The sequence below is a fragment of the Strigops habroptila genome, chromosome 1, assembly GCF_004027225.2.
Source record: "Strigops habroptila isolate Jane chromosome 1, bStrHab1.2.pri, whole genome shotgun sequence".
Lineage (NCBI taxonomy): Eukaryota > Metazoa > Chordata > Aves > Psittaciformes > Psittacidae > Strigops > Strigops habroptila.
The window spans coordinates 119,160,302-119,174,868 of NC_044277.2; the positions used below are offsets into that span (position 1 = coordinate 119,160,302).

Below are 14,567 nucleotides of genomic sequence, written 5' to 3' on the forward strand. Positions count from 1 at the left end.
GAGTGAAGATAATCCTGCTGCCATGTGAAAATAGCAGAATGCCATATTTTTATGGAAGTAAATGATGATTTTTTAACAGATAATGAATGTATTTTAGAGATACACAATAACTGATAGCTATATGCTATAAAATGTTTTGTATGATGAAGATTTATTTGGAATGTTAAATGCAGAATGTAATGGAAGCCAAGATTTTGTGCTGAAGATCCATTGCTAAGAGAAAGCACTGACCTCTTTTGTCACATTTACATTGTTTTGAAAAGCTGTGTCGCAGTTCTGGTAAAGCAGCCACAAAAAAGTCATGATAAGAAAGCTCCTAATCAAGATTGCTGCCAAAGCGCGACGTCTGTTTTCCAGTTTCAGTGAACATTTCACCTGCGTTGATAGAGAACCCCAGCAGGGGGCAAATACTTGTATTGCTTAGCAAAGTAGCGATGATGCTGCTCATACACAGACATTTTATATTTACACAAAGGTTTACATTGAAAGTGTAACTGAAATAACCGTGATAAGAATAATTAATTTGGTCGTTAATTTTGTTAGTTTTTACAGTTGCAAAGCCATATTCTGTGTCTTGGGATTTGCTTAAAACTTCCAGTTATTACTCAAGAAGTCATAAGGGAAGAAGTCTAAAGGAAATGCTTTCCCTTAGGTAGTATGCCTTGTGGTTAACTAGAGAAGAATTTTGACATGAAACAGGTAATGAATAAAACATAATCCTGTTCTGTTAGAGAGCTAAGTAGATGTAAAAATTCTAAAAATAGCTGAAGAGTTTTTCATTTTATGCTCTACTAAACAACAGTTCAAAACAGGAAATAAAGCTTCTTTATCATCATTTGGTGAATCTTAATCAGGTGAGCAGAAAACCTCAGCACCAACTGATGTGCTGTGTCTGTACTGACCAAACTTTGGTGGGCTTCTGATAACTCTTCTCAGGCTTTCTGAAACAGAGGTATTGTCAACACTTTTCAAGCAAAAATTTGAAGAGTGAAGCTAGAAAATTTTGTCTTTTAAGCTTTGTAGACTGAAAGAAGAGAAAAAGAAAATGTCATCAAGCTGTCAGAAACTTCATGGTTTTTTAACTCAAATGTGATGGTAAACTGCATTAGGTCAACATTTATGATTATATTGAGTTCTTGTTTCAATCTGTTTTGCTTGATGTCAAATGTATCTAAAATCATGCTCACAGGACATGTATTTCTCTTTGCTCCACCCTGGTTTTGCTCACTGTTTTAATCTGTAAGGTCTTCTAGGCAGGGACATGTTAAGAGTCCCAATTCATTAAACCATTGTTCCAGAAGCTCTGGCTTCCTTGGTAAGCTCTGAGTAGCACAGTGGTTCATCCAGCTGGAACTGATTGCAGAATGAAGGTTTATACAGTACTGTGAATAATAACAAAACCTTGCCAGAGGTAGACAGGTTTCTGATTGGAGAAGTAAGACAAGGTAGGAAATGAACGGAGGATTTGTTTGTATCTTACAGAGGCAAGGTTGTTAGGAGAAGTAGTGTCTCCACCACCCTGCCAATTGAAAAGTTTTAGGTCACAGGAGCCCCTAAAGAATGACTTGCATACCTGACAGCTTACCTGTTTTATTTTTCCAATTATCTGAGTTACTTTCAAAAAAGATAATGTCTCTCACTACATAATTTGTGTATCTTTTATCCTTACACTGTCATGTTTGCAACACCACTACCATAACACAGAAGGTTAAATTAGTTCAGTAGCCAGAACTCACTTAGCAAAAACCTGTTCACCCAGAGACTGTTGAATGCATTATAGCTGTATCATCTCTCTAAAGATTTAAACCCTTTTAAAAAAGGGTTTATAAGAAGACAGACAATCTGATGATTGTGATAAACAACATGACACAACATATTTCCTTCTGATGAGTAGAATGACAGCAATACCCATTTTCTTAAGACATATCAGGACAGAAGTAGGAATGTCTTCAGCCACATGTATGTGATCTACATCTTAAACTATGGGATGAAATCTTGTGCACTGAGCAGTAATAGACTAAATACATTACTTATAAATCAGGCTTAGAGGGTATCTGTAACATATGCTTTAGTGTGAGTGGTAGTCCCTGACAGATTTCACCTGCTAAGGGTTATAAGTGAAAGATCAGACTATGCTTTTCAGGTTATAATGAAACTATAAGCAGTAGTCCTGCATTTTCTTCTGTCAATACGTTGTGATCATTGCTGTATGAATGATACAACACCAGAGAGAATCCTTGTACACTGTTTATTAACTACAATTGCCATATAGCTGAGTGTGTGAAAGGTACATGTGACGTTGTTTCTGTTTTTATAGGCTTGTGCTCCCTTATATCATTGGAGAACTCTTAAAGACAGCCCTGAAAAGGACCCTGTTGGCACCTGCTATGTAGCAATTCAGAACTTCAGTGCCTATGCTGAATATTCACCTTGTCGCAACAGTAAGTATAAATAAGAACAATCCTGTGTTGGAGGAATTGATATTGTACTTAGTGCTTTCATCCTTTCAGTCTCCACACAGTCTTGGTTGAATGAAGATTACTATATGACATTATTGCACTGGATGAGGGTTTAGAGAAAAATTGACATTAAATTATATGCCTGCAATTGGGTGCTTTATTGTTTAATTGAAAGAGAAGAAATTAAGTAAATTAAGCTTATGCAGTTATAATGATAAGATATAATTGGTTCAATTTAAATGGCCTTAAAATGTAGCAAACAGATTTAGATAAGAACCAGATAGCATTTTAAACCAATTATTCATGCTTATGCTGAGTATAAATCTCTCATCACAGGATCACCATCTGAAAACCAGACCCTGCACAGAAACACAGCCTCTACACTATTCATGCCAATACTATCCACAATAGCTCATTTATGAAGGACTTCCAGCATGGAAGAAAGCCATGCACATTAGCAGTGCTGTTCTGCACTCTTCTCTGTGCTGTTTTGAGGATGTGGTAGCCATCTCTGGGCCTTACTTCTAGGAGAATAGGGAGAAACTGCATGTATATTTAGAACCAAGTTCAGTTACCTACAAGTCTGCAGAAAATGCCACATGTTAGATTATATCAGTTGTTCATCCTGTTCAGCGTCCTGTGTCTAAGTGTTTATGATGATTCTTAATACCCTCATTAACCTCAGTGCTCCAAACTATTAAAATCAATATGAAGTATCCATTGATTTTACTGAGCTTTGGACTGGGCTAGGTTTATGGCAGTTTCTGCATTCACAAATCAGAAAGTTGTTCTTTCAGTTATGTTTCTAAAGGTAATGTGTGTTAGACAGCAAATATGATGGGCTTACCTATCCCTTCCAGGGGAAACCCTGGAAGCAAAGCTATGGTGGTGTTCCTTGTCACGATACAGCGACTCTGCTATTGCAGCTACCATTCTTGCCATGTGCGCAGGGGCTAGTTTCAAAACACATCTTTAACTGTTCCTCTACTGCAAACTGTGTTCCTACCTTTGAGTTTCTGATTTTGTCAAGAAAGCAACAGGCATTTTACAGAAAAAGCAGACACTTCACGTAATTAAAAGGTCTCTTTCCTGTGAAGATTTAGATACAACTCCACATCACGTAGCTGGATTTTCTTGACATCTGACAGATGTGTGATAATGTAGCCCAATAATACTTTCCATGGCCTATCAGAAAATCTGTTTATCAGTGATGTCTCACTAGAGCTTTGCTAAAGGCTTATGACATTTGAAAAGAGTTCAGGTGACCATTCCTGCTCCCAGTTTCCCAATCCTTCAGACTTCCAGCACTCCAGCACTCACAAGAAAACTCTAAAAAATGCATGCCAAGATACTTTGTACAATTATATAAGGATTTGGAGACTAGAAATAAAAATGAACAGAAGCCGGCAGGATGCTTTTGCATGTATAAATGTGCATCCAAAATTGTATTACACTTCAGTCCTCATTGACCAAACGTATATCAATTAAAGGGCTGGCCCCTGTGAAGGATATGTGCCATTTCCCCAGCCATAGGACAGATAACCAGATGTCATCTGAACATTGACCCATGCTGAGCCATCTACTATGTCAGCATTTTTTGAGAATGCCTTGATAAACACTTATTCTTGTGTTTATGGCAGAGCAGACTCTGGTGACCATTCTAGGATTTCTTGTTAAGTTGTTTACTTTTGTATCTCCAGACAAATTCAAACTGAATCCCTGGTAGCTGTTGCAATGGTCCTTCCTTAACACTGAGAGGAGAAAATGCCAAGTAACTGCTCCTATTATTCAAAATCTTCACAAGGGAGCTGCATGTTCAGAGTCCTGTAGAAAGTCTTGTTTTGCTCTGCCTTTTCTGAAAAAGAATGCACATCTTTTCCTGTATTTTGGTAGTTTTGCATTTACAACCTTACAGTTCCAGGGATGTATAAGCTGTCTTCCATGTGCACTGTGAAATCAATAAAAGGCTTCTCCCTTCATAATTGCAGGCAATGCAGATCCTGAAGGACAAGGCTTTTGTCAAGCAGGTTTCAGCTTAGATTTTTACAAGGTGAGATTCTACTTCTGAAATGCTTTGACAAATGTAATTCTGATATATCCCCAGTGTTCAAGCACAAGTGATCAAGAGTTTGGCCTTGCTGTTGCATATGGAAAGTTTCATGAAGTTGTTGCAAGTTCTTTCCTCCTTCACAAGCTTCAAACTTTCTAGTTTCATTAATAAAAGAAATACTGCAGTCAGCACCTGTTCATCTCTTTGCAGCACTCCAGTCTGACTCTGCTCAGCCTGTCTTAATAATTAGGTGAAAATTTGTATGTTCTTCCATCTCAGTGTGTCCCACTTACAGTGCTATCTGAAGACCTGACTTTCAGGAAATAATGGGCAGGCACCAGGTAGTTTTAAAAAGTTAAAATAGCTTGTCTAAAGATGCTTTTGGAGGCAGACAAGTCATTGAGTAAGACCATTCTTTTTGAAGGTGAAAGTGCTTAAGGGAAATAGCTAGTTGTTCTTATGTGCCGAGAAGATCCAGAAACAACATTGTGGGCCAAAGAATAAACTTTGCAATTATTGTTATTATGTGTGCCATTATTACAGCACCAGGACCTCACATAACTTTGATCATTGCTATTGTTTTCAGTGTTCTGCAGCTACATTGTTATTCACACTATTAATAGCTGAGGAGTAAAGACCTCGTGGTACAGTAGACGAAAGTGTATTTCTCTATAAAGCATTACCTTGCTTCAGTGAATGCAAATACCCTCTTTTATGCTGACTTTGTTACAAATAATCAGCAATTTTTAGAGTGCTATGTTAGTGCTAAAAAATTGTGGCTTTCATTCAAGTGAAGATGCATAGGGTGATCTTAACTTTATTTGACTGTGGCTTTCCCTGCACATCCATGCACCTACATCCTTTCCTTGCACAGAGCTACTCTCCTTTATCATGATTCTGATATTCTTTTGGTCATTTAAATTGTTTTTCCCATGCATGCTTAATTTTGTTGTGCTCTTTTGTTGTGTAATTTTATTCAATTCTGCTTTTTGTAGAATGGAGACCTGATAGTAGGCGGGCCTGGTAGTTTTTATTGGCAAGGTATGTTCATCTGGCCAGTTAATTTGATCTAAGAAGTGAAGAAGAAAGTATTGTGGAAAACGTTGTACAAGATTTTCATTATTTTCTCAGTTTAAGATAACCAGTCTCTGGTCTTATTTTCAGCAAATATAAGTCAGAAGAATTGCTTAACAAGCAAGTGAGGATAAAAATAACTCAGAAAAAACTCACAATGAAGGTTGTGTAGGAGGCGAAGCAAATAATAGAAATAACTTTTTATGTTGCCATTTTAGCACATTTGTCATTTAATTAATAAGCACACTTCTTCCCTAGAAATACTGCAGTTTTAAAAATAGCTAAAATTTGTGCAGTGAATGCAATATTTTCAGGTTTTGTCACTATTGATTTCTGAGCACAGTTTTTCATTGCTATATCTGCATATATTTTTAGTTCATTTGTGGCATCACTGTAGTTTCCAAGATGTAGTTTCTCATGTAGGTAAACCCTGAAGTGGTTTTGGTAAAGAGTTAAAAGGCTAATTTTGCTTTAACCTGTTCTGTCATGTATGATGTAGCTGATTCCCAGCCTCTGCCGGCCAACTTGACCGTTGTCAGGCTCAATGGTGTATGGTTTTGCATTGCCGTTCAAGGAAGAAGAGCTAGTTGATTATGATAGTAGGAAATTCATAGCTTTGAATTCTCCATTAAGAAATTGCTTCCATTGGTCTACTACATTTGTACTGTACAGCATCAAAAGGTAGCTGAGCCTGAAAATGCTAGACTTCAGTTTGAATCAGCACCTCGAAATGGGTCTAGAGATGTTTTTGTGATGGTTCAGTAGAGTCTCAATGCCTGTTGTATTGATTTATGTGCACTTTTGAGACTTTCAGGGTAATAATGGACAAAGATTGGGAGAAGATGTCTGCTTTTTGCATCTGTGCTATAGTATGCCTTCAGCTCAGTTCTGATGTACTGCTAGCCCTGTTTTGTAGAAACTGGCTCTCCTTTATGCTCCTTTCATTTATGAAGTTATTTGAATCCAGGTCAGGTAATCACTGCAAGTATTGTGGATATCATTGCAAATTATTCCTTCAAGGATATTCTGAGGAAACTGGCACGAGAGAAGCAAACAGGAGTGGCACCACCGTCATATGACGACAATTACATGGGTAAGCAAAGCTCTGTGTCAGCAACGTGTTTTAACAGCATGGGGCTTATATAAATTGAAAAGTAGTCCTAAATTACTTATGTCACAATTTTGAGATGATTTGAACACGTTCTGCACAACAGCAAATTAGTACTTTGTTAGTTACTGCAATGAGATTATGAACATTCTTAAAATTATGCACAGGAACAGGGTTTGAGGGTTGAGATCTTAAATGGCTCATTAGGGTTCTTATTATTTGAACTTCAATAATTAAGCAGAAATACAAAATGTTCCTAATTATATCTTTTTTGTAATGATATTCATGTGTCTCTGCATGTGAGACAGTTTTTTGTTCACATAAATATAGAAAAGATGCAGTGGAATTTGAAGGCAAAGATACATCCTTTCATCTCTGCCCATAGATTTGAAACTGCGGTCCCTGATAAAATCCAAAAGTCTTTACTGTGTCAGCAGCAATTATCTCACGGGTTTACTAAAGCTTCAGGAGGTACTTCACTGCATCTTTGGAAATCTGTCTTCCATATAGAGCTAAAACAAGATACTGGGACATTACAGTACAGTAATGGAAGACCTAAATTGTGTCGATAGCTGTTAGGGCAAACCACCACAGTAGCTGCTGTTTTTTCAGATAAATTATAAAGTATTAATGATTTAAAAGCTCATTTTTGAAGAAAAGGGATAGATTTATTATACATTCAGACCTACAGTTAATTTAACCATATTAATGTAATAAACAATTTTCCCTTTCTTCCACACAGTTTTAGTATACTAATGTTAGAAAAATTACATTGTGCTGATCAGGTGAACAGACAAATCTGATTGACCTTGCTTTTTTTTTTCTTTAAATAAATGGTTTATCAAGTGTTTTTCTTGTAATTTACCTTTAAACAGGATACTCGGTGGCTGCTGGGGAATTTACTGGGGATTCTGAACAAGGTAAGAAGCTATGTACCTGAATGGAAACCATATGACCATGCATCTATTAAATTCCTCATTTTGGGTCTTTGCAGAGGAACATACATTTGAAACATTGGTGAGATTTAAGCTATCTGTACCAAATATTCTCAGAAGCAAATATTTCCTTAGAAGGCATATCTTAACAGAGCAGAATTTAAGTAACCCAGAAGTCTGAATTTGTTGGTAAGGTATTGTGGCCATGCATCTGTTCAGCAGTTAGAGCTCTGACAACATGGTAGGTGAAGTCATCGAGGCTCACTTTATTTAGCCAGTTTGGTGACCAGTTGTAACATGTAGAGCCAACAGTGCAGTCTTGTGCAGTCTTTCAATCCATATTCAAGTTACTCACCTGCACAGAGGTTGCTGGACCTCAGAATCTGGCTGGCCAGATGCAGCATGCCTTGGAAATGTCTGTGCATGCTAAAAGCACAGACATTCTGACTGCCACATAAACATCACAGCCCAGGCTAGGAGATAACATTCAGCTGCTTCTGGAGAATGACAGGTGTCTATACCAGCATGCGAGCTCTTATTGGTGAAAGCAGCTCTTGGCTCTATAAAAGTTTCCCTAGTTCCAGTTCATGTGCCTTAAGGATGGGGTGCCTGGGGCAGTTTATAAGCTGATCCTTTTCATACGTTGTATTTTCCTGCACAGGCCTAATGCTGTAAGAACAAGTTCCCTGTGCTCTTGCTCCTATGCCAAGCCTTACATTTAACAGCAGGAGACAGAAGAATTGAATTCCTTTTATTAAAAGCTGGACTTAGAAGGAGAGAAAGCATTCTGCAGGAAGATGAGGTGTTCAATTTTCCCTTGAATTAGGAAAAGCTGAATGCATATATCTCCGAATATAGAATCATGCCTGAGACTTGGTAAAGGTTCTTGGACCAAGTAAGTTTGATACAGGACATATTTAGAACAGCTTGCATTTAGACAGCAGCTGTCATCCACAAAGAACCAGACTTCTCCCAATGCTTAATAGCATTGCTTAAACACCTCACTGTAAAACCTTCACCTGAAATGTTTCATGATCAGTAAAACGCCACCTTCTAGCAGTCTACGCTCATGTTTTGATATGTAGAGCAACATGCACTGAGGAACAACTTTTGACCAAAATTGCAGGATAAAGCTTTTCTTAAATGTGCAGAATGTCATTACATTACTTAGAATTCAGCTCAAACACCGAGGTTCAAGTTGTTCCCTCTGGCAAAAGGTGACATAGGATATTTATTAGTTTCACATGGCCAGGGAAAACTGCCCTGGAAGGTGGCAGCTCCAGAAACATAGTTCTGTAGTTCTCTGAGAAAAAAGTCAGAGCAATCCATCCTTCAGGGGCTAGGTTTAGCAGGAGTAGTTCCCGGAACGCCACTGAGGCTTTAACTAGATACCAACAAGACTTAAACCTCACTTAACTGATGTGCTGAACTTATAGCACAAAGTGCTATGACAGCTGAATGTTGTCTGATTTTTAAGTTGTAAAGTAAGTTTTGTGGTGTGTTAGAAATTGAACACTAGTTCTGTTGTGTCTCTGCAAGTTGAATCCAGCCTAGAAGAAAAGCTCCCCTCACAGCTGTCTCTTTGGTAGAGTGTGTTAAAATAATCAGTTATAAGTAGAAATCTGTCCATGATTTAGTTTTCTGCAGGTAGTCTGACATTGTACATGATTTCAAACATGTAGTAAGCTGAAAATATCTGTGATTCGGGTGTTTCATACCTTAAGAGCTATGTTTTTGTGTAAGGCTGACAATCAGTCAGAAAGTATTGTGTAAGAGTTAGCTTTCTTGATGGGGTGAACAGCTCCATGGTCCAGACTCCAGAAGAGTCAATGGAGATATAGCCAATAGAGATAGAGCACCTTTCTACAGATGAACCCAGCTCCCCAGAACTGCTGCTGCCTAATCCCTATAAATTAGAGTTTACTGTCCTGTGCCATAATGGGTTCAAAAAAATTAGGAATCATTGTATGTCCTGTTCAATAACTCATTATTCCTTCCATCTCCCCTTGACCAAAAACATTCAACAGGAGAGTATATAAACCCAGAGAGGAACAGAGGAATGCTAGGTCAGTACAGGCAGGTGTCTGAGATGCTCTGGTGTCTGAAGTCACTGCTGCTGTCTTTTGATGTAGATATCCTAACGAGGGAAGGTTTAGACAGTAAGATTGCAGGCTATGACTTTGCCCTATTCTTATTTTTTTCCCCCCATTTTTGCCACTAGTTGTTTAAGATTTCACCGAGCAGAATTACATCCTGCAGCTAGATCACATGCATCATGTTCTTGTTCAATGGGTCACTCCAGTGTCACTCACAAAAATTTAATTGTAATGGTTTTAGATAGCCCATGCAGAACTTGTCAAACACTTTCATGGCATCAAGCAAAGTAATAGATGAGAAATACAGTTGTGCAGCCAGAAAGAAGTATTTGTAAGGACAGTTATGTTTAACTTCTGATCTATAGCGTGTGATGCCACAACTAGTTCTGTTTGCAGCAATTCACAGCTGTCAGGTAACAAGCTGAATTGTACTAAGGTCTTTATTATACTGTACTATGTTAGGTGGTGCTAGGCAGAAAGAGTTGTCTGGATGAGTGTATTCAAAATTTAAGATATAATATTTCATGCAACTAGATGCACTGAAGGGAAGTTAAAAACTCATGAGTAAATGTCTTTAAGTGATTTACAGGTGTTTCTGATACAGATAAATCAAAATCCTAAGGGTTATATATCAAGGAAGTTTTAAGTGGCATGGGATGCATATTGTATATACTACTCATGTAGCATAACCAGTTCACTGTTTGATCATTTATCCTTTCAGAGTTGGTTGCTGGAGTCCCAAGGGGTGCGCAGAACTTTGGCTATGTATGTACTGGACCCACATTTTATCCTTTTTATATTGAGAAGGCAGTTAGACTCTTTGGAAGGCTAAAGGCTACATTATATTTTCTGTCCCCTTGTTCCTAAACTTTCTAATAAGAGAAAGATGCTACTGACTTTCACTCTCAGGCTTATCTGGCTGGGCTGAAATGCCTTACTTTTGAATATTAAGTGTTTAGTCCCTTCTGAAGTCTGTTTACAATAGGCAATTTCGAGCATGCTTTGAGTATGACCAGAATCCCTACACCCAGTGAGTGCTATCAGACCTGAGCTTACCCTTAGGTTAGTATATTTCATGTGCAGTCCTGTGTCCACAGTGGAGAGAAGTCCAAGTTCAGATAATTCATACCCAGTGTTTCTTTTCAGTGCTCTAAGTATATACACTGAATGCTAGATGCAAGGAGTCATAATATTAAGTTAGAAGTGATGGGAGAAAACCATATACGTATGTGGATATGTCTTCTACCTGATTGATAGGAAAAAAATGTTTCAGAACTAACCTGACTGGGAAACAGAGACCCTAGCCACAGACACATTCTCTAGTTTTGTGAACTCAGAAATCCTTGTGTCTCTGGAACTTATGCATACCATTATTCAGAGGAAAGGTGTGTATGTGTATGCATATGTATTTATGTATATGTGCATATATTTCTTTATGGTTTAATTTCATGTTTTCATGCCTAGTAATGTAGTCACTGATGAGCTGACAATCTGACTTGCTTCTGTTCAGTGTCCAATAAGGAAAGGAAACAGCCTTTTTCACATTTTATTCATGGGAGACCTGAGACTCATAAAATCTTAGTGATATATTCAATATCATACAGGAAAACTGTGGTGAGACAGAAAATAATTGTTTTTTCTTGGCTACAGTGTGTCACATTGGTTTGCAGTGATGTTATGGTTGAAACTTTCCATATTTTTCTGTTACCAGGTCTCAATTATTAATTCTTCAGACTTGACCTTTATCCAGAATTTCACTGGTGAACAGGTAATGTCAAACAGCTATATGATCAAATACTATATCTCTAGAGGATGTATTTTCATTAACATAGCTTCAAGTGTATATAAAATATATTTTAGAATTAATGACCATAGAAACAAAGAGGATTATCAGTAAAAAAAAAATTAAATTGATGTATGAAAGCCTATCTGTTGTTTTTTATTTCCAGATGGCGTCTTATTTTGGGTACACTGTTGCAGTATCTGATGTTAACAATGATGGGTAGGTTACCAAATATATTCAGCTCCATTGAACATTCGTAGAAGCAATGCCTGATATTTATTAATACTCATAGGTTTTCAGGTGCTTCATACCTCAAGATGCTTCTCTTGGCTTCTCTGCTTTTTTAATTTTAATTGTTCATGTAGGCTTATCTTTCTGCAATCACAGTAGCACAAGTATTTACAGGCCTAGTTTGGGTGAGTTTATCTTCCTGAATATTTATTCAAAGGAGTGTGGCAGAGTGGGAATGTCTAACGTCTTAGGAAACAGATCCTGATAGAACAGTGAATAAACAGCGCAGCTACTACTGGGAAGAGATAGGTGAAAGTCAAAAATTCATTCTCCCATTCTCAGAAGCAGGTAAGTCTTCTCACATGTGAACCATCCATATCTTCACTTCTCAATTTTAAAAGCTCCTCATTCCAGCACCTGCTGGTTGGCCATCTATTTTCATCATCCAGAGGACAAAAAGTGTCAATGGCCATAGTTGTTATGACCAGCATTGTGCTTGTCTGAGGGAGAGTGCTGCTCAGCTTCCAGGATCATGCCTAAGGCACTCAGGGATTTCAGGTCCTGTTGAACAAACCACTTGCTAACTTTGAACTCATGTAAAGTCTGATTGAATATTTTAGAAGATTAGGACTTTAGTAAGTGAATATTGATACTAGCTTTCTAGCAAAGAGATGAAGATCCCTGAAGCTCAGAGCTTTGGCATTCTGCACAGAGGTGAGCCAGGATTATATTCAGAGCTGTGGCATACTCTTGCCTATTGTAAAATACCTCGGATGTGTCTACTTCGTATTCTTTTCTTGTGATGATTTATTATATGCTTAAACATAGTGCCTTAAATATTTTTTCTGGTCTAAATCATTGCTTCTCCTCAGTAATTAGTGACCCTTTAAAGAGTGAACGATACAAGAAAAGAGAAAAATAACAAGGTGATAAAATGTTATTGCAATTCCAAAAAACAAACAAACAAAAAAACCCCAAAAACCAAAAAACCCCAAACCCAAAATCAATAACAACAAAAAAAAAAGCTTCAGCTGTTTCAGCTGCTTCATCATACTCAGATCTTTCCAAGTTTCTGATGTCAAATATTTGTCATAGTACCATAGCGCTTTACTAATGTGAAAGGGTGGAGAAACATTAAACTAAGTTAAAGTAGACACTCATTAGACTTTTAGGGAACTTGCTATTTAGCTTCTCACTGAACCAAACTACTTCCTGTGCAGGTTATTTCCTGTGAACCATAGGGTTACTTGGCAGGTCTCATATTTTCTGTGTACCTCTAAGACCACAGTTTATGTCGATAGTATAATCAAACTGCTGTTGAGGCCTGTGTGGTCTCCCAGTCTATATCTTAAAAAAATCTAATTACTCTCTCTGGGATCCAAACATCCCACAGAAAACAAAACACAAAAAGCTTTACTTGATAAACATGTCTGATTAGATGTGTAGTCTGCCTTTGCTAGTTTGCACATATAGTTGATACAAATATTTATCTGAAAGGGAGAGTAAAACAGAGAGGAAAAAAAGCAAAAGGGAAATAACCACTTCAAATTCACTTAGGTTTTCTGTGCAGCTAAGGATAAAGGATAAGTGATGGCTTTATCAGTGTGAGAAACCCAATTACGTTATATACTGAAAAGGTTAATAAGAATGATGCTTTGCTGTAACAGGACTGAAGATAAGGCTCAATGATTATGCTTATCCTGGGAAAAAAAGCTCTGTAGACCCTTCTGCTCCAGCAGTTCTTCAGGTATTCTGGAGTGACTCTTGCAGTTTTATCTGCACCACATCAGGTTGTAGGTAGAACAGGGAAATTGAGGATATTATTTGAACTATGTTTTAGTTGCCCAGTGCTGATAATGAGAAATCCACAATGAAACTTAACAGATCAACTTTGCCATCAACTTACAGACTACATTCCTAATAAAGAGGAAAAAAGGGAAAACTTTCAATTTAGACTGAAACAGCCCAATAAAAGTAGTGGAATAAACTGTTTACTGGTCTTTTATTTGGCCTTTATCAAAGCTTTCCATAGTTATACTTTGACCTCTTGGCATTTCCCATACTCCTGCTCTTTATTGCTTGGCAGGATACAAAGGAACCACATACAGTCTCAGCAGGTGGTCAGCTTGTGCTTTTTTAAAGTTTTTGTTAGCAGAAGGGAAGCGGTACTGGCTAGTAACCTTTCTGTGCTGGACAAAATAAATGTATAATTTATATTAACTGCAGCTTCTTAGTGCAGTATTGAAATAAAACTAATGAGCCAGTTCAAAATACCACTGCAAACTGAACTGCACTTTATAGTTTAATATGACTGTCCGGAGGCTTTCGCTTATGCTTTGCTCTTACAGCCTTTTAGAAGGGATCACATCACCTGAATATGGCTCAGAACTCTAATTTTGTAAATATAAACTGCTACGATTTAAAAGCCAATTGAAATATCCTCCTTCAACAACAAAAACACATGATTCTAATCACATAGATACTTATAACCCAACAAATGACCCCCCTTTGACTGCCTGATGTCTAGATACTTGAATGGTATGAGCTGGAAGGTAAAACTGACTATAAAGCATGGTAAGCAGCAATTGCTTGCTTATGACCCACTTGGAGAGAAACCAGAAATAAGTAAATGAGGATCAGAGAGAGCAGGGTAGCTGAAGAATCCTTCCTCTCTGGCTATAGTACACTGCTGTGACAGTGCAAAAACCAAAACAAACTCAAACCGCTAGAATTGCCTAAGGGAGAATTCCTTTTTGAAGAGGACTCACTGAAGCAGCTTGCCTTGGCCTGCGGAGCTCGGCATTGACAGAGAAGGGCGATAATCAAGTGGG

The 14,567-nt window shown here is 37.7% G+C and overlaps 1 protein-coding gene across 1 annotated transcript in view; it reads left to right on the forward strand.

Annotated features, from left to right (window-relative positions):
• Window positions 1-14,567, forward strand: part of ITGA8 (integrin subunit alpha 8) — a 112,148-nt gene that overhangs the window by 11,716 nt on the left and 85,865 nt on the right. The window contains 8 exon segments of the mRNA XM_030495772.1: window positions 2,318-2,441; window positions 4,448-4,509; window positions 5,505-5,550; window positions 6,551-6,676; window positions 7,567-7,611; window positions 10,444-10,487; window positions 11,434-11,490; window positions 11,672-11,724. Of these exon segments, the coding sequence (XP_030351632.1) occupies window positions 2,318-2,441; window positions 4,448-4,509; window positions 5,505-5,550; window positions 6,551-6,676; window positions 7,567-7,611; window positions 10,444-10,487; window positions 11,434-11,490; window positions 11,672-11,724 (557 nt within the window).